The sequence below is a fragment of the Cygnus olor genome, chromosome 3 (assembly GCF_009769625.2).
Source record: "Cygnus olor isolate bCygOlo1 chromosome 3, bCygOlo1.pri.v2, whole genome shotgun sequence".
NCBI lineage: Eukaryota > Metazoa > Chordata > Aves > Anseriformes > Anatidae > Cygnus > Cygnus olor.
Window position 1 is genome coordinate 97634985 of NC_049171.1, and position 19440 is coordinate 97654424.

At 39.4% G+C, this 19440-nt stretch overlaps 1 protein-coding gene across 2 annotated transcripts in view; it reads right to left on the reverse strand.

Annotated features, from left to right (window-relative positions):
• INTS7 (integrator complex subunit 7) overlaps nt 1-19440 on the reverse strand; it is a 44733-nt gene that overhangs the window by 2864 nt on the left and 22429 nt on the right. For both annotated transcript variants that reach the window (XM_040552778.1, XM_040552780.1), the window contains one exon: nt 15325-19035. In XM_040552778.1, the coding sequence (XP_040408712.1) occupies nt 18748-19035 (288 nt within the window). In that variant the 3' untranslated portion in view covers nt 15325-18747. The remainder of the gene's footprint in view (nt 1-15324; nt 19036-19440) is intronic.

Below are 19440 nucleotides of genomic sequence, written 5' to 3' on the forward strand. Positions count from 1 at the left end.
CTAGGGGCATCTCTGCCTAGGGACAGTTCAGGGTAATATGAAGGAGCCACTAAAATGGAGTAAATTGTGCCAATGGCTTTCGTACCTGTTACATCCCTCAAGATGAGCCAAGCTGCAGGCAAGCCTGCCTTGCCAGCTCCTACAGTTCTATCATACAGCATTGTCATTTTTGCTCGTTTCTCCAATATTTTAAACTCTTGGATGAGAGCCTAAGTTTTTTCACATTAAAAAATTATAGGCCTCAGAGAAAATGTGTCACAAGGGTGTCCAAAATTTCAGGCTTATGATAAATGCACACTTTTTCCCCCCCTCTCTACTATCTTGAGTTTACATCAGACCTCAGACAGTGTTCTGACAAGACTGCAGGCTGCCAAGTTAAGGCCTTAAGTTGTTCTAGGGGCATATGTATTTTTCCTGGAGAAAGTGGCAAAGAAGACTTCCTGGTTTTAAACAAACCATATAAAACCACACCTAAATAGCCCAAAGAAATCAAAAGGCTATCGCTAGGATATGAGAGACTGAAAAACAGAAGGTATTCCTTTAGAGTACATAGAAATGGTGGTCACATATCGATGTCATGTTGCTTGAGTTTAAATATATATATATATTTTAATCATAATTCATTAAATATTAGGCAAAACTGAACATTACATATGTCTTTGAGTTGATATTTTCTTCCAATATTTTTGTAAGCTTAAATGAAATCAAGAAAACATTTTATAACTGGGTACATTGCATCTGTAATTTTACTTCAGGGAATTTCATATAGTTAGGCACAGACAGAACAACTTCTGGATCCAGTGAGGAAACATCCCTTCACTTTCCATTCAAGCGTGATGCTTAAAATTCTGTCCAACATAAAGTAAAAATTAAAATTCTACCCACAGCTTCTGAGGAGAACAAGAGGAGCCACAGCCAAGGAGGCCATCTGACATGGAAGACACAGCTACGCTAAATGAGTACAAGTACAAATTATCAAGTGTGCTACTAGGGAAAAGAGAAGACCACTCACATCTATTGCTGGCTCTGGCTACAATCCCATCATTCTGTCTAGCAAGTCCTGCAGCAAAAGGGATTTTCTTTATGCAGTGAGAAATCTCAAGAGCAAGGATACAACACTCCCTGCCCTGCACTGCTGATTGGACTCATCTGTTGGATCACCACTGCTCCAAGTAGTTGAGCAACTTGGACCTGAGGCAACAAATGGTATTCCTCCTGTTGATCATACCTGTTCCTGATCCTGTTGATCAGAGTTGGGCACTCTCTACAGGAATGTGTTTTAGTCCCGCCTGAGAGATAATTCTTGTTTATCATGTGTTTACTGATAGTTTCCTGAGGCCAAGGCTGTGTCAAAGTAGATTTGATGAGTACAAACACATAGAAAATGATAGTTTGTAAATTTCTTTAGGTGGAGGTAATGTTCTAAAATTTAGAAGTGCTCAGTTATTTATGATTTTTTTTTTTTTAACAAACAAGCAAAAAAGGGTTTTGGTCACATTACCTTTGTATTACAAAAACAGGTGTGATAACCAACACCTGTACTACTTTTACTACAAAGAATCTAACAAGACTAACTATAAGCTACAGAGGGGGCCCAAGCCACATGACGCTTCAGTGAAGGCTACCCTGGTCTCCTAAAAGGGTTTGGGTAGATTCACATCTGAATGTACGTACTGTTTCTATAGCATAGCAAGATCAAACCCAAACACTCAAGAAGTTTGGCATGAAAAGTTTTGCATGAGAACAGCACACTTGTCTTTGTTCACATCCTTTACCATTTGTGAAAAAGGTGAAAAAAAAAAAAAAAAGAATCGTATTTGAACAATTAACTTAGTTAAGAATAGCAGAATGTGAAGCAGATGTAATCATCCCTCTCTTTCTTCTATCAGCCATATGTAAATTTCATAATTTTCCACTTAAGAGCAGCTTGTTAGCCTTTACAGCAGTGCCACTCAGATTTTCCATCTCAATATTTTACATAAAATATATGCATCACCTTCAGAATATTTTTTGTTGGTTTTGGTCTAGCGTTAGCCTCTTGTTGCATCTACATGTTCTGTAACTCAAGGAGATCTGATAAGATTACTTGTAACCTGTTTCACAGTTGCCAAATCAGTACCTCCTTTTAAAAAAAGGAGAGGTTAGCACTCAAAAAAGTTAGGTTTTAGACAGCTAAACCATTCAACAGATGCTTCAATTCAAGAAGCACAAGTTAACTTAAAGTTCCCATTTCTGGCTACAATTTTCAAAAAGGTATAAGATGAGCAAGAACTTAGTATTAACCATAGAGGGTAATGCCTTGAGTCTCAGATTCGTGCCTTTGTTTCCACAAAGTACACATTGTGATGCAACTCTCAACATTGCAGTAAGCATACATACGGGAAGAAAATGATTGTTTGTACTATTACAGAGCCACCTCATACAACACTAGATTTCTCCATACACCAACATCCATCACCATGAGCTGAATTATTCAGATGTTTTGAGGTGTTTAATTTCTCATTAAAACTAAACTGAAGACTTTGACTGAGACTACTTATTAAAGATGGATAACAGATACACCACTATGCAACCAGATGGTCAGTGAGAAACACTTTAATTTGTTACTGCAGATACTGTGTTTCTGCCATACTGTGTTTGTCAGTCAATGGGTGGCTTAAGTAAAGAGCAATGCTAGGTTTGCATCTCAAACTCAGCATGGGCATTTTTCATCTTTTGACACTACCATCACCAAGGAAAGTTTGAGCTGATGGTTTTTGTTGGTGATGTGTTTTGTTTTTGCTTGCTTGTTTTGTTTTTTTTTTTTGAAAGAAAGGAGCTCTAAAGTTACACTTAACCACTTACTGAATCTTTAACCTCTGTGCTCCCTTGGTTATGAAATTGTTTATTCATGACAAACTGATTTTGTTCAATCGTATCTACGGAATCATATTACTTCAGGCAATTTTGATATGCTGATTACATATAAATTTACACTTTGCAAGATTTTTATAATCCCATAGTGCTTGCTTATGCGGTCATTGTACAAATGGAAAACTGAAGCCAGCCTGTCTTCAGGCAGATGGAACTCGTCTACCATTTACTAGCTATTATCGTATTGCTTTGCGATTAGCCATTTTGAAAACATGTAGTGAAAAATGGGAAGTTGTCTGCACTGAATTAATCTCAAATATTTTTGTCCATCTGTACTGGCAGATCGTGCATTGCACTGCATGGCCCTGATTGTAAAGATCACATGCTGTGAGGTCAGTCACCAGATTAAGCTCCTATTTTCTTCAAACCCATTCAAGTTCAGTTCAAGTCAACATTTACCAGACTGACTGACTTGTTTTTTGGTAAACTCTTATCAACATCCGGTCAATGTTTGTAGATCAAACCGCAAATACAAGAGAACTGTACATAAATACCTACCCCCAATGGATAGCTTATTATAAAATTAAAGAGGTTTTCTAACCACTTCATCCTTCCTATATTTGTTGGATTACGTTATCATTAAAATTAATACTGATGTTCCAGAAAAGTGTTACTTTTCTAGTTGAAAAAGAAAGTAGAGTCCAATGTAACAATGACAGCCACCTTTGCAGGGGAGTATATTTGTTCATGTGAATTCCAGTGGCTTCAAACAACTCTGTGCAAAGTGCAAAGATCCATCCCAATTGAGCTGACTGAAGCACTGGGGACAAAATGATCAGGCCTGATCCAAGGTCCACTGAGCATTTCTAGGAAGTAGGTGTTGTAGAATAAATACCATCAGTGAAATTTGGTCAGGACTGGGGTCTAGAGAGAAATAAAAACTCTCCCAGTTTAGCACAAATTAGCACAGCATTCAAGCTTTTTGTCTTATGGTGCCATATACAGACGTGCAACTCTTTTGCTTCCTCAAGACCGTGTTTGACTTGGTTGCTGAGTTAGGGTAATGATAAATATGTCTATGCTGCAAGCCAGTTACGCAGTTTTTGCACAACAAGCTGAAGCTGACTGAAGAAATAGCCCTGCACTGGGAAGTCCAAAAGAAGAAGTCGCATCATGATTTGCATCTAAGCTACATTCACCCACACCCTCTGCAGTCTCACTACCTGATTGTTGCATGGCTAAAAAACAATATCGCTGCCTTTTTGCTGAATTTAGTAGAATACTGTTGTCTGTTGCTAACAGCAATTAATCATTTCCTTGGAAAAGTTCAGTTACAGCTGCTGTTGGCATTAGTTAATCAGTAATCATTAATTAAGTCAGACTATTAACACTATTAGTTAAGCATTAAAAAATAGCCTTTTTTTCTTCAGGCTTTAAGATGTAGGAGGTCGAATTCCAGAAAATCCTTACGCATCTAAGTTGTCTTTTCACATTAAGCTTATTGATCTAATCTAGGGACAGACCCAGTGTGAATCAGAGGAGGACAAAGGGAGGAGGCTGTGTTACAACTGTCACATTGTACGACTGGCATCACCCCCAAATCCAAGCTAGGACACTTTTTCCTGATTTAGACTAACCAGCAGCAAAGGCTTATGCAACAGTCATCATCAGATGAAGAATTTTAATCTAAAGATGACAGTAATGCTTTTATATACTTCTTACTACAGGACTCCAAGACTACTTTCCTCAAGTCTGTGCCACACAACAAACATGTCTATAATGGGAAAATACTTCATATTTCGTGCCATAGAGTAAAGTGCTGCCCAAAAGGTCTGCAGGTTGGCATGTGCAATAAATGCTGGAAATTGTTCTTCCTAAAATACCACAATTGTTTCTCATCGGTGCTATTGATGCCTTTCAACTTAATAAAATGTTATAAAATCCATTATACCATTGTTAACTGTGGCTAAGAAAAGCAGTCCTAATGGCACGGGTGAATCCAGCCAGACCACGGGGGATTACATAGCTTGATTTGATCAGCCTAAAGCTCATAACAAAAAGGCAAAGGAAAACAAAGATTTCAAAACGATTGAGACACAACCGTAATGCTACTTTTGCTTAGATTTATTCATTTATCATATTTTACGAGGGAAAAAAAAAGATGAATGAACAGAAAAACCACACTCCAACTGAAAGACTTTTCCTACACAAAACAGATGCAAGGGGAAAAGAAAAATGCTTTACTAGCATTTGCTAAACAGTTATCCCTTATTCCCATATCTGCCCTCAATACTCCCTGTTTCTCTGAGCTGCTCTGGACACACTTTTTTAACCCCACCTGGCTAATCCAGCCTAAAAGCAGTGTTTTATACGTACTGTCTCAAATACCACACTTTAGCTAGGGTCCCAGCTTTCACCTCTCAGCACTCTCTAGCCCCAAGAATTCAAAGGGAAGCTGGGCCCAAAAGAGCCCAGAGGAGGAGGAAGCAGAAGATCACATCCTGGGCCAAGAGCATACTTGAGTAGGACATCATATCTGTGGTACACTTACCCCAGGACACTCACCAGGTAGTTCAGATGAGGATACAACCCCAGCTTTGAGGTGAAATGTGTGCATATATATATCATATATATAAATGAAATTATGAGACTAATAAATGAGAAGTCTGGTTATTGGTATAACTCAAGTCTTTCTGCTTGCTTCCACTAATAATTGTCAAGACTGAAAACAGCAGTGAAAGCCACTATAATTAGATTTTGTGGGGGAGGAGAACAGGAAACAGGCTAATGTGTTGAGGCTCTGAAAAATTATCAAACAAAATGTGCCTTGTGTTAATGCTGAGTGGTAAAATGATACATCACAGCAAATGCAATATCATAGAACCGTAACTGCTTATCACAATGAGCTGCGAGAACTTTGTACTGACTTAATTGAGGTCAAGATTTAATTGCATGTCTTTTAGATAACATTTCTAAATAACAGCATCTATCTAAATGGAAGACATTAATTCAAACCTTTTAGGCCAAAAAGCTACAGAGAAGCTGAAAGTTCCAGTCAGGGCAGGCACATGAAAAAAGTATGAAGATATCTTGCCATAAAATGTGTCTTGATGGGCAAACGGTAAGTAAGGATCAAACCAGCACTATGTTGGGGGAGCAGGAAGATTCAGAAGAGGGTAGGCCTGGGTATTTAACATACTATTCAATGTTCTCTTCTCTGTACTTGTGTCTTCCAGGAGACTGTTGCCTCCAGAAAGCAGCCTGGCATCCTCTTTCCCATTATTAATACTCAGCGAGCACTGGAGTTAGACCCTTGTTGAAGCCAACTGCTAGAGAGAAACATAAAAATAAAATCCAGCAGTTGAAGAACAAATTGTACTGGGTTTGTTACAGCTCGCTCATATTCTCTAGCTTGAGCAGTGGAGAACTAAGTTGGTGCCTGCTTGGCTGTGGGGAGCTCACCAGCTGACAGCCCAGTCAGCAGCAACCCTGCCTAGAGAAGCGTCTTGGGCACAGGGATCTGCAGGAGCACCTACCATGTGTCATAATCTGCTTCTTTTCCTGAAGGCAGGGAGGAATGGAAGCTGAGGCTTTAACACCTTGCAGTCCCACATCAGTTGGTGCTGTCTCAGGCTGAGGTGGAGGCCAGCAATTTGGGGTATGCAAACTATTGCACATTCCAGCCCCTGTAACGTACACTTACTGTGGTCACTCCTCTCCCCAAATGGAGGGAGCATTGGAGTTGCTACATGCCTTAGATATTGATCACTTCTCCACTAAGGATGGAGCAGGAAAGGGTCACATGGAGGAAAAACTTAAAAAAAAAAAAAAAAAAAGGGGGGGGGGGGAGGGGGGAGGAAAAGAAACAACTCATTAGCTGAGGCCACAACAGCATTCCCTGGGCTCTGCTTGGGTAGATGGCAGGGGCAGCAGCTAGGACTGCAAGCAAGCAGAAGGTACACATGTCCCAGTCTATGGCAAGGAAGGCTCACATTCCAGCTGAGGAAATGCACTCACATCTCTGCTATTCGTTATGCTGCCAACTGCCTTAACACTCGCTCCTGGCCACTACATTTTCTCAGTGAATAGCGAACGAGGAAGAAGGCAGCCATTGACACAGCCTGGTCAGGTAGATGTAAGGCAGCGAGGGCAATCTCCACCTGGTAACCCACCACACAAGCGCACATTATTTCCCTCCTCCCTCTGCTCTTCCTTCTCTCTGACAAAATCTGAAATATCACAATTTTTGCAAAGATAATTTGAGAATGACAGAAGGAATCACTAGGTAGGTATATTTGAATGGCCATGTGCATACCACTACTTGACTTTATGAACAAAACGTAAAGATGAAAATACTGACTTGCTCACGCTGTCTCTGGTCACTGTCTTTATAAAACAGGTAATAAAATAAATATCCATACAAAATATGAAATGTCCATACAGAATATAAAATACTAAATACAATGGATTAATATTCTATTCTGATAGGAAAGCATCAAGTGTTGTAGAAAAAAAATATATTGTAGTCAAAGGGTGTCTGTCTCCCATGTTATCACTGCTTTTCAGTAGAATCTCTAATAACCATTTTTTTCTAGGTTTCTGTGTCCTTGTTCACAGCACTCTTCATCCTGTGAGCTATGTTGCTGAGATCCTACCAAGCCTGTAACAGCTGATCTGGTTCACGTTTAATTTCACTTGAATGGTTATAAAAATCCTGCAGGGTTTCTAACAAAGGTCACCACAGTGTATACAAATGAGCAGCTCTTTGTATGCTTTCATCATGTAAGACAAACAATATGAATTGCCAATTAAAAACAGTTAATGTGAACCTAGGTATTATATATAAGCCAAAGAAGCCTTTTATATAATCTGATCCCAGCTGGTCAGTAACTTCATTATGCAGGGAAACATGAGCTGGAATACTCAGATTTTTCGGGCTAGTCTACAGTTTCACATATACAGACATTTGCATGCACTCTGTTCTGGGCTAAGTCCACTCAAGTACACTGTTATTCTGCAAACAGAATTCAACAGAGCTGCCGACATAAACACAAAAATCAAAATATGAATTCATGATACAATGATATCGGTCATTTAAAAAAAAAAAAAAAAAAAGGCAAGAGCAAGTAGACTCCAGAAATTTCTACCAGATAAATTAAAACAGATGATTATAAACAAGATTCTAGTTTTAGCAATTTAGAAGTGCTTAAAAATTCAAACTTTATTCCTGGTTCTAATTCCTGTTGCATTGGAGTTGATCATCAAGTACACTTCAATTCCAAATGAGAATCTGAGAAGGATCTCAAGGTAGTCGAGTGTTGACAGGGTGGGGGGATAAGGTGTTAACAAGTTGTTTAGTAAATACAATCAACTATCTTATGTTAATGAAACTCAACTGATTGAAAACTTATTTATCTTTTATCTTTGCTATTACAGAAGTATAAGCTTCTCTGGTCTCTTATCTTCCACATCATCCCTCTTCAGAGTAGCAGTTGCTTGCATGAACACAAATACTTCAAAGGCTTAAACTCTCGAAGAAAAGGTAGAAAGCTTTCAGGCATCTCCAACATATTCTAACAGAAGAAATGCCCACTCAACTGTAGCTCCTTCTACTCCTAGGTAGTCAAAATAATAAAGAAAGAATCTAAATAATGACAGTATTAATCACAAGTAGCATTCTTTGCAATGATTGGATTCTTTCTTTGCCAGTCTGGATAACACAGGTAAATATTTCACTGTATCAGGTTGTATGTCTTGCCAGGTTTGTAATTGAAGTGGCCTGGAAGTTTTAATATTTTAGAGTGGCACAAATGAGTCATAGTCTTGACTGCCTCTGTTGAGCATAAATTATGTCTTACCTTGTCTTAACAGAAGTCCAATACAGAACTATAGCAAAGAGTTTGTGTCCTGTGTTGACCCTACTATAGTGTTAACAGGATTTGTCCTATATTCAAGGAAACTTTTGTCTATGCTCTATTGAGAAATTTGATTCCCGTGAGTTTCTTGTAAATCCATCTAGACTGAGTAACTTGAGTTGCTAAATCACTGGCAAACAAGTTATGTATTGGGCAGCATATCTGTGGATTGCTGGTCTTGTTGGACGAGGTTCTTCTCATCTTTGTCCTTGTGTAATTTCCAGACATCAATTTTTCATTATCAACAACACAATTAGTGCTCAGAAGTGGTACAAATGAATCAGTGCACAACCAGCTAAACTGCTATGAATAACAATGGCTCTGTAGTTTCCTTAGAAAACTGGACAAAATCTTTCCTTGAAGGTGAAGGACAAAGCAAGTTGGATTTTTATTCCCAGTGATATCAATATTTGAAAACTCCAGTTTACTAAGTACATATCATTCATTTACTGTAATCATGTCCATGAACAGGATCAGAGAGCACTCAGTTTTCGCCTCACACAAAAGGTGGAGATGAGGCAATAGGTGATAATTGCAGTGATACATTTTTAAATTGCTAACTTCCTTCTGATCAACTTTTGTCAATTTACAAATCTCACTCACACAAGTGCCTCCCACCTCCTGCCCGAACTTTCTTTTACACAATTTTGAGTGGAAGACATTTGGCTTGTAAAACTCCTATTTATTTGCTATTCTGCTATTCCTTTACTCCTTGAATGGCCAAATATGTCAGGCACAACCCTGTAAGAGGGGGCATTTGAAGGCCAAATCAAAGTTAATTGAATTAACAATGTTGTCAGAAGGATAGATTTTATTGTACATTTAATTGGTGGCGTTTGTTCCTTTTTTGTTTTTAAAGCCACACATCCTGGAGTCAAGTACTAAAAATAAAAAGGAGGAATGAGATTATGTAAATCATTATTTACGGCCATCATGAGTGTGGAGAAGCAGCTCAGTGTAAAAGCTCAAGAGATTAAAAATTGAATAATTTCTGAAAATTTATTCAGAATGCGTAGCAGAGTATTTGAGGTTGCCAATGTCAGCCTCTCCCTGGGCTGCCTTGCAGCCACTGGAAGCAACCTAAGATTCACAGCAGGAAGCAGACCCAGGCTCCCAGCAGTTTCTCCTATCAAAGAGCATTCTCATAAATAAGCGGTCGGACATCGGTGAGGACTCGTGAATCAGGAAAGGTACTTCGCATCACCGATAAACAGTGGCCGCCCTGACAGTAGATTATTAGCCATGACGATAAGGGGATTGCCCAGAAAGCACAAAGCCCAGGAGGAGCAGAAAGGCACGGCCCAGGTGATTAGGCAGACATCACAGAGGGCTCTCCCATCTGTCTTGTCACAGCAAGTGCTCGCTGTGTTTATACTACAGAATGGGCTCCATTGGAAACAGATTTCAAATTACCATATCCCTCTTGGTAAGCTGTATTCTGGTACAGCAGTGTTTACATATATGCATAAATGTAGTCAGTGAGTCATCGGCACTCTCATCTGCCATTTAGTACATTCATAGCATGAAAGGAGAGACCTGGACATGAGTACCTGGTCTAACACTGGCTTTTTTTGAGAAAGGTTTTCCTTAAGAATTAAAAAAAAAAAAAAAAAAAGAAAAAAAGAAAAAAGGAAATTTAATCCCCACAACTCACAACTCCGAAGAACAAAGCATTAGGAGTAAACTCAATTCTCTCTCTCTCTTTTCTTTTTAAAGTGGGAACACCAACACACAATAGCTAAGTGCTTTACTTGTGGTCAGGCAGAAATATCAGGAAGGCAACTAATCCAACAGCTTTCAAGCTACCCTCATGTTTCACCTGTTTCCCCCCCACTCTCCAAAAAAATAAAAATCAAGGAGTACCTTCTTGTTTTTAACCTAGTGTACATATGTTTACAGAAATGCAGATTTCTTTAGGGAAGAGATTGTGTGGGCTGTACCACCCAGACGCACCCAGAATTTCTCTTCTCATGAATTCGTACCCAACTCACAAAGACCTTGTCCACATTACCACGCAAACCCTTCCCAAAGCCTAGTCATGGAAGGGTTCCACACCTCTCTCTCAGAAGACTCTCAGGCGAATCTTTCCCTCTGGAAAGATAAAATGCATGTCAATTCTTTATTGGTGATATGTTAGAGGAAATAAAATGAACTTGCTGTATTGGTCTGTACATCATAGTCGGGATCAATTTACACTGCTCATGAAACACGTGCCAGGATGACAGCTTCACTGAATGAGCTGCAACAATTAGCATTATTAATTACAATAGCTTTTGTTCTTCCTTCATGAAATGATGGAAAGAGACATTCTGACAAGGTCAGACAACATTTTTTGGTTAATTATTAGAACTCCTGGAACTTCCTATTTGTCTGAGGTGGGTGATGAGCTCTGATACATCACAACCTACGTTGCTTTTCCACTTTACTCAGCAAGACAATGGTGCAGTTTGGGCACAGTCGTTTGCATAGACCTGTTTCTGAAAATACGTACACACAAAACTAATTTCTGTGGATTTAAGATTAAGTGACAAAAAACAGACTCCAGCTAAAATTTTACAGTGTTCACATAAGAATAACACCAGTATAACTAAAAAAAAAAAATGTGAAATCAGAACCTTAACGTCTGCACAATTTAGGATTTTTATTAAACTATGCAAGTCAGGCAGCTGTCATTGCTCACGACTGTTAGCATACACATTGCTGGCAAACTGGGACATTTTCAGTACATCTCACTCACTCCAGAGCAAAGACTGACATCTCAGCGCAGACCTGGCCTTATCGATCACTCCACAGAGGGCACTTCTTCCCTTCTGCCCTGCATTTGGGTGAGGACTTGCAGCAGCAGGGAAGGCCAGACAGCTGGCTGGTGACTACTGCAGTGAAGTGAACTCTGCCCTCCAACTGGTCATGCAGAAATGCCATAGTTCAGATGTCTCCAAACAGATTGTTCCCTCCAGACTTGTGTTAATACAGAAACACACCGCAGATGCACAGTCAGTCCAACAGTTGATTATTACTTCTCAGATACACCGTATTTCTCTCCCAGCACCCTCCTGGTACTGGCTCCGATCAATTTGCTGCAGTCAGCCAAGACAGACCTGCTGATTCAGCTGAAAAAACACCCTAGCAAAATGAAAGCTTTAACTAGATAAACTTATTACCTGATGTAAAGAACGAAGATGGAAGCAGGAACAAGAAGCAGAAAGAGCGTGCTTCAGCAACAACACGCAGCTAGACAGCCTTAAGTGAAGTGTGCAACTGTACCCTGAAGGCTCACCCATCACCTTTGGCAGAGGCCAGCCATTCACATACCTTTCAGTGTATATTTACCAGTCTCTACTAGTTCAACTGCTACTCATTGGTTTTGCCCTGTAGTTAAAAGCTGTGCATTAAGCACCGACACTTATTGATTTCAATTTAACTGCATATCTAAATTTAGTACTGCTAGGGAGCAGGGAACAGACCTATAAGACAGAGTACCAGCAAGTGAAATACCTAAACTATTGAGAAATAAATTTTAAATCACCCAATCCAAACCTTTATCTTCTCTGGAGATATTTAGTCATCACTGATACCCATTAAAAACTCCACAAAATGGCTTTTATTAGTCAGATTTTTGAAAGACTTCATCAGTCTCAAATCTAAGGGAATATGGTTTAAAAAAATCAAAAAAAAAAATCAAAGGACTGTGACATGGCTATAGCCTGTTTTATTTCTATGCAATGGAAGTAATACAGCATCTCTTGGACTGCTGTACTAGGTCAACTGTTTCAGTACTGACAAAAGGGAAAAACAACAACAACAAAAACACCTTTTTACTACAGTTAAGCATCCAGCAGACTCAAGAGCTTAAGTGACCTCCATGGGCTCTCTCTAGCCCAGGAAAGATTTCCTCTTGAAGTTCAGTGACCCCCTTCTTACCTTGTCTGAGATCCCTGGATCGAGAGGTTGAGGTTAACTGGAAGTTCCATTAACAACGTGTCCTTAAATTGGACAGCATTAGAGATGGGCAAGCAAGAGGTAGATCAAGACTTTATCCTAAAAGCAAATAAGCACACTAGGGAGGTACGCCCTATTTCTCAGCGCTAAGCTGACAAGCATCAGAGTAAGGCAACTTTCTGGAAGTATGCAGGTACAGCAACAGGGATGGCTGACTCGAGACAGCTCACTGAAATAGATGCAGTCTGTGACTTCAGCGGTGAGTTTGAGCAGTTGCTGTTTGTTTGTCAGGGAGATGTCCCTGGGAGCACAAAAGAACATAAGCTATCCAGGGTCACTACTAAGACAGAAAACTTCCCTGCAACAGAAAACAGCACCTGGCTTTCAAATTCACATAGATAGAAGGTAAATGCAACACTGCGTAACATATCTTGTAAGAAAAGCAACGTAACACTTGTTTTCCACTTGCTTTCAAGAAGTGCTTTGGTCTCTATCACTCTCTATGCCTTGGAGATTAATAGGACAAGGATTTGGATAAGTCTCCTCTGGCTTAGCATCCAAGCTTGTGTCCTTGGAGGCATCTATGTGGGTGAAGCAAGAGCAACTCTAATAGTGCTGGATGCTGGGTTACAGCAGTCAAGCACAGAGAACTACCAGTTCTCAACCCAGGACTGCTTTGTGAGCTGGCAAGGCTCCTAAATCCACTCCTTCCTCTCTCCCTTACTTCTCCTACCCCACTGCTGGACTTGGACAATGCAGATACCTGACTACACCTGCGCTGCCACAAAAGGAAGTGTCGTAAGAAGATGCTGCTGAGAACCAAAAGGGCACGTGTATAAATATGCTGACCAAGGAGACAACAAAGCACCATAAGCCAGCAGAAAGAAGACAGAAAAAAAAAATACAGCTCTTCCAAAGGCAAAATGCTTCCATACCAAGGTATCATTCCCTCCATGCACACATACATATACCCACTTATACATACACACACCTGTGCACGTTTTCTTTTCAGGATGTACAAGGCAGCATCACATGCCTTTAAGAAGCTGCTAAACTTCAAGACTGCTGCTGAAACAAGTTGTCAACTAGGAGAGAAATGTGCTTAATAGGCAGAGTTAAGAAAAAAATAATATATAGACTTCAAGTTATTCTTGACAATTTTTCCAGCTGAAGGTACCTTCTGAGGACAAAACCAAAAAACAGTTTTTTCCTTTAGTCATTCCAGGTATTATACTAATCCTCCTGGCCCAATCCAGCTTGAAAGACAACAGGAATTTCACAAGATTACTACTACATCCTCTTGCGTTTCATATATACCTATTCTGCACCCCACCCCCCAAAACACTAATTACAGATTTATTATTTAAATCTACACATATTTCTAGTTTATTTAGCAAGAACAGACCTTGTCTGAAAACCTTAGGTGACAATTAATAGTCACGGTAGCCAGGCGTAGTAATACATCTGGTTCTATGTGCAGGGACACCTCCCACCAGACCAGGCTGCCCAAAGCCCCATCCAGCCTGGCCGTGAGCACCTCCAGGGATGGGGCATCCACAGCTTCTCTGGGCAGCCTGTGCCAGGGCCTCACCACCCTCTGAGTAAAGAATTTCTTCGTAATGTCCAATCTAAATCTACCCCTTTTTAGTTTAAAGCTGTTACCCCTTGTCCTATCACTACATGCCCTTGTAAAAAGTCTCTCCCTGTCTTTCTAGAAGAAGCAGCCCCCCTTTAGGCACAGGAAGGCTGCTGTAAGGTCTCCCAAGAGCCTTCTCTTCTCCAGGCTGAACAACCCCAACTCCCTCAGCCTGTCTTCAGAGGAGAGGTGCTCCCGTCCTCTGAACATCTTTGTGGTCCACCTCTGGACTTGTTCCAACAGGTCCACATCCTTCTTGTGCTGGCAGCCCCAGAGCTGAACGCAGCACTCCAGGTGGGGTCTCACAAGAGCAGAGGGGGAGAATCCCCTCCCTCGCCCTGCTGGCCACGCTGCTTTTGATGAAGCACAGACACAGTTGGCTTTCTGGGCTGCAAGCACACGCTGCCAGTTCACGTTCCTTGTTTTGCACCCTCCCTTCGGGCACTTATATACATAACATTCCTGACTGGCACATTCAGCATAGAGCTCTAGAGCTACTGTACTTTCTATACATATTTATAGCCCACAAATGTTCATATTAACATCATTTAAAAGAGATGTTAAGAATACAATGCAATTCTTTCAGATCTTACCCATTCCTTTTATATGTAAAACTAAACTTGTGATATCAGTAAAGAAATTCATTTTAAAATTTATGTCTATATTTAAAGGACCATTAAACTTGCTTCTAGACCTGCCCAACTCCTGTACAGTTTCAGAGGATTTAAATCCAAGATATATATATATACTTATTATCAAATTAAAACAAACAAACAAACAAACAAACAAAAACACCTTAGCTAAATTAAGGCATTTCAGTCCTCAGGTAAAGTGAGTGCATATTCAAGGAGAAAGGAAAGGGAAGTCCAAGACGCGAATTTCAGGGAAACATTTATGAAAAACACTCAAGTGATCTTGGCAGATTATACTCTAAACTCTGGAGAAAGTTATAATTTTAAATGGGAAAAACTCCTTTCCTACCTCTTGTTAAGGATCCACATTGGCTTGAGCAAGAGATTGGCTGGGTATCTAGAAATGACACTTTCTGATATGCCTGAGCACAGGTTTGCAAGGATGCGTTTTCTCCAGCTTTAAGAGATTTTCTCCACGTCTGAGAAAGTCTGGTTACATCATCCCTGGGGAAGTCAGCTTAAATTCTAGCCCCTGATTACTATTGGCTTAATGCAGGACTGCATGTATTATGGATGTTTCTAAACTCATCTGAGTTTGATAATCAGCTCCACCCTTCCCCATCCCAAGAATTTATCAAAGCTAGATGAAAGTGTATCTTAATTAAAAAGACTAAATAATGACATAGCTAGTATTTGCCTGCATAAGCTTTTCAGTTTGAACTCTTAGCAGCAGTCTCAAGACCAACGACTAGCCACTGAATATTTTCCTACTTTTGCCAGTGAGCAGGAGACCTGAATCATCTGCCATTATTAGTGTGCAGTACCCATAGTGATCAAGTTACTGCTTTGTTTATTGAGAAATGTTACGGAGATTTAACTTGGGCCCATATCACAGAAGTACTTCATAGAAGATGTGTGACAAAGGATCAAGTACAGGCACCAGAAACAGGAGTCAAGCAAGATAACCTCTCTATTTCTATTAATAGTAAAGGATCACATTTACCCCTTGATAGTTTCAACAGCTTTCTGTACGTTGCTGCAGCTCTAACACCCTTCCTCACTTCTTGTCGGGTATTTTGAGTCATTAATTTCTATGAAAAAATTTGGTTGCTGTTTGCCAAGCGTATTACACCCTGCGTTAGGAATAAAAATACATATTTAAAAACAAAAACACAGCCAAAATCAACCTCAGTATAAAACTGACATAACCTAAAACACTGCACTTGCTTAAATGGCAGTTTAATAACAGGTTCAGGGTCCTGCCTGATCAGCATGCACATCTAACCTGCAAAGGAGCCAGCAGCAGATTTATCCTTAGTAATTTGTCGGAAATTCACATACTTGTCATGAAAGCCACCTTATAGAAGTTAATTTCTAATAAATAGTACTTGGCACTTTCCAGAAGACATTACCCCCCTATTCCCAAGCTCCCATACCTAGCATTCAGATTTCAGGTATTATTTATTGGCTCCAAAGTTGACACGAGTCCCTGGAGTTCTGAACGCCTCTCAAATCAGGCAAACAAATTTGTCTGGAGAAGGAACATTTTTTTTTTTTTTTTGAATTGTAGCATGGTTAATCTTACTGGCTTACAGACAGTTAAGGCTCAACCAGGGAAAGCCTCGACCTGGCTCAAGTTTATTCTACTAGCCTTCTCATAAGCTCAGCTATGCACTGTGAATAGTGTATGACTTATGAGAAAAGTCTGCTTCCAAATGTGGGAATTTCATTTTGTTTCTAAGCTGGTTTAGAATGCTGCCATCACAGGTTTCCAGCAACATATCAGTCAATAACTGAGCAAGAAACATTCTCTATGCAGTATGAAAAATTGCTTAACCTTTTAGGCTGGAGCTTTTTGCTTTTTTTTTTTTCCTCTCTTCTGTGTTACAATATGAAGGGTTTTGTGGCTAAGAAAATGACCTGGGACTTTAATGAAAACACAACCAGCCACAAATAGTTCAGGTCTCCAATATGACAGGCTGCATGTGCAAAGGGTGAATCATCTCTTTCTGGACCTTATAAGCTATTTGTAGTTATAGGCACGCGTATGCATGAATGCATATATTATATATGTATGGACACACACAAAACTAACTACATAACCATTGAAGTGGGGACAGAAAACACCACTTTCTGTGGACAGCGGTAGTTTGCCTCCTGCACAAAATAAAAATCGAATTTAAGAAGGACTCTTGATTTTTTCAACAATTCTGTAATCTTCCTATTCTATTCTTGCATCCCATCGTCTTTTCTGTTTAGGATCTGACTAAGGTATTATGAAATCTTCCAAGATCACTTCCAACTTTTTTTTCCCTCTTAGTCTCAAGCCAAGAGGAAGAAAGTTGACTTCTTAAGCAACTGTTAAGGGAAGACAGTGAAAATGATTCTTCATCCAGCTAAGCTAAAGAAACCTAGGCTTGTAATAATTAATAACTGCACTCTCTGCCTATCAAGCAAGAAGAATCTGCAAGCTCTAGTCAGCTTTTACAGTGAAATCAACTTGAAGAAATAACAGGAATTCACTTACAAAACAATGGAAATTTCTACTCCAATGACAAGGATTAAACCATTTATAAGTTGTGACATCTGTAAGAAGTGCCATCCTTCCTCCTCCCCATTCAAGTGGGAGAGTTTCTTGCAGTGAGAAGCAAAGCTAATTTATTAGGACCAGGTGAGCGACTTGTTATGTGATCCTTGTTATGCGGTCTGGGAGTCCAGGCACAGGCAAAGTTCAACCCTTTAAGTTTCAAAGGAAGCATGAAAACTATGTACGAGTCAACATATCTCCAAAATGATTCTGAATCAATTTCTAGTATTGGCCCCTTTTTTTTTTTTTCTCCATGTTATCCTGTTAAACTAATGATTAGGATTATTAAATCACTCAAAGAGTACACAAGACTACAAAGCTTAGACATATAATAAATTCCTTTTTTTTAAAAACAAAGCAGTTAAAAGAAAGAATGACTTGCAAGTTAATTTCCTCCTAAAGAACAAACAAAAAACAAAACATCCCAAAAACAAATTCTTTCTGAAATACATATACATGAAAGTAAAAACATCACAGTAATCTTTGCTATGTCATCTGAGAAACAGTTATTGCTCCCACCTGTAAAATCCTGCTTCTTATAAGACTCCCCTGACAGCAGTCTTCTTCCTTTGTAACAACCAGGTATGAGAAGTAAGCTGCAACTTTCTTTCATATGCATGCATCAAATAGTGCTGATGAATTGTGGTAATACAAATACAACAGCTGAATACTGAGAGTTGCTATTAAAATGTCAAAAGAAAAACCTCTGGATATCCCTGTCAATTCTTTCACATAAAAAAAAAAAAAAAAAAAAAAAAAACTTGGTATGACACTCAATTCGCTCAGTTCTGTATTAACTAGCCAAAGTTTTTACTGATGTCCCAACGTTAGAAATCACGTGCTAAAAAAAAAAAAAAAAATGAAACCATTAAGTACAGAAAGTACTAGTGAAACAGCTCTTATGGTGTCCCCTACTATCAAAGTTCATGGAGCCTACAAACCAGCAGGTTTGTAAACAGGAGTGAAGGGATCACAGAGAAGGTCTAATATTAAGCACAACTCCAAATTTGAATTGATTCCTCTGCTGAATCAAGTTCAAATTTATTGTGGATAATCAACCTAAAAAGCAAAAAATTGACATCTGAGATTTAACCTTCTAGAAAAAGTATACACCCTTCCAAAAAGGCATCAAAGAAAAACTGTCATACCGCTGACCACAAAAGAGTCACTTCTAAGAATTAAAAATTAAAACCGTGAGTATGCTATTCTTTGTTGTTGCTGCTGTGATGATGGTTGTCCTTGCTGTTGCTGAAGACGAACTTGCTGGGAGTATGGATCCTCAAGAGACTTAACAAAAATAGTTGTTTTAGGCCCCGTTTTCCAAACAATACCATTTGAATCTATTACAGAGGACTCTACTGTGATGTTATGGGTGCCAAGTATCACGAAGTTTAACAGAAACTGAGTGCTGAAGTAGTCGTTGTGTGGTTCCACCCTCTGCTCCATTTCATTGCTCATATTGTCAATAGGAATCTGAGAACACATGAAAGGTTAAAACGCCATTTTATATAACCTCCTAAAATAAGTTTTATGTTCTCTGTTTGAAGGACAGGAGGGGAAAAACAAACAAACAAACAAACCTTTGTCCTCAGTTTTCCAAGACCAATGCACATGCATGCTTGAGTCAGTTTTGACATGCTTTTCATTGACAAATGTAATTTTCTTTTTTCTAATACCTATCAACATTTTTTTTTAACATCTATTGAAAACAATGCAGCTAACACCAAGTCTCCCCCACCCCTCCAGGGTTCTGGTTTTCACAGAGTAATGCTCATCAGACAAACACTACACACTTCCTAGTCCTATTTTAGAAGCAACTACCTCCCTTAACCCCCGAAATCCCCAAACCAACCAAAACAGACCTTTCACTAAATACTA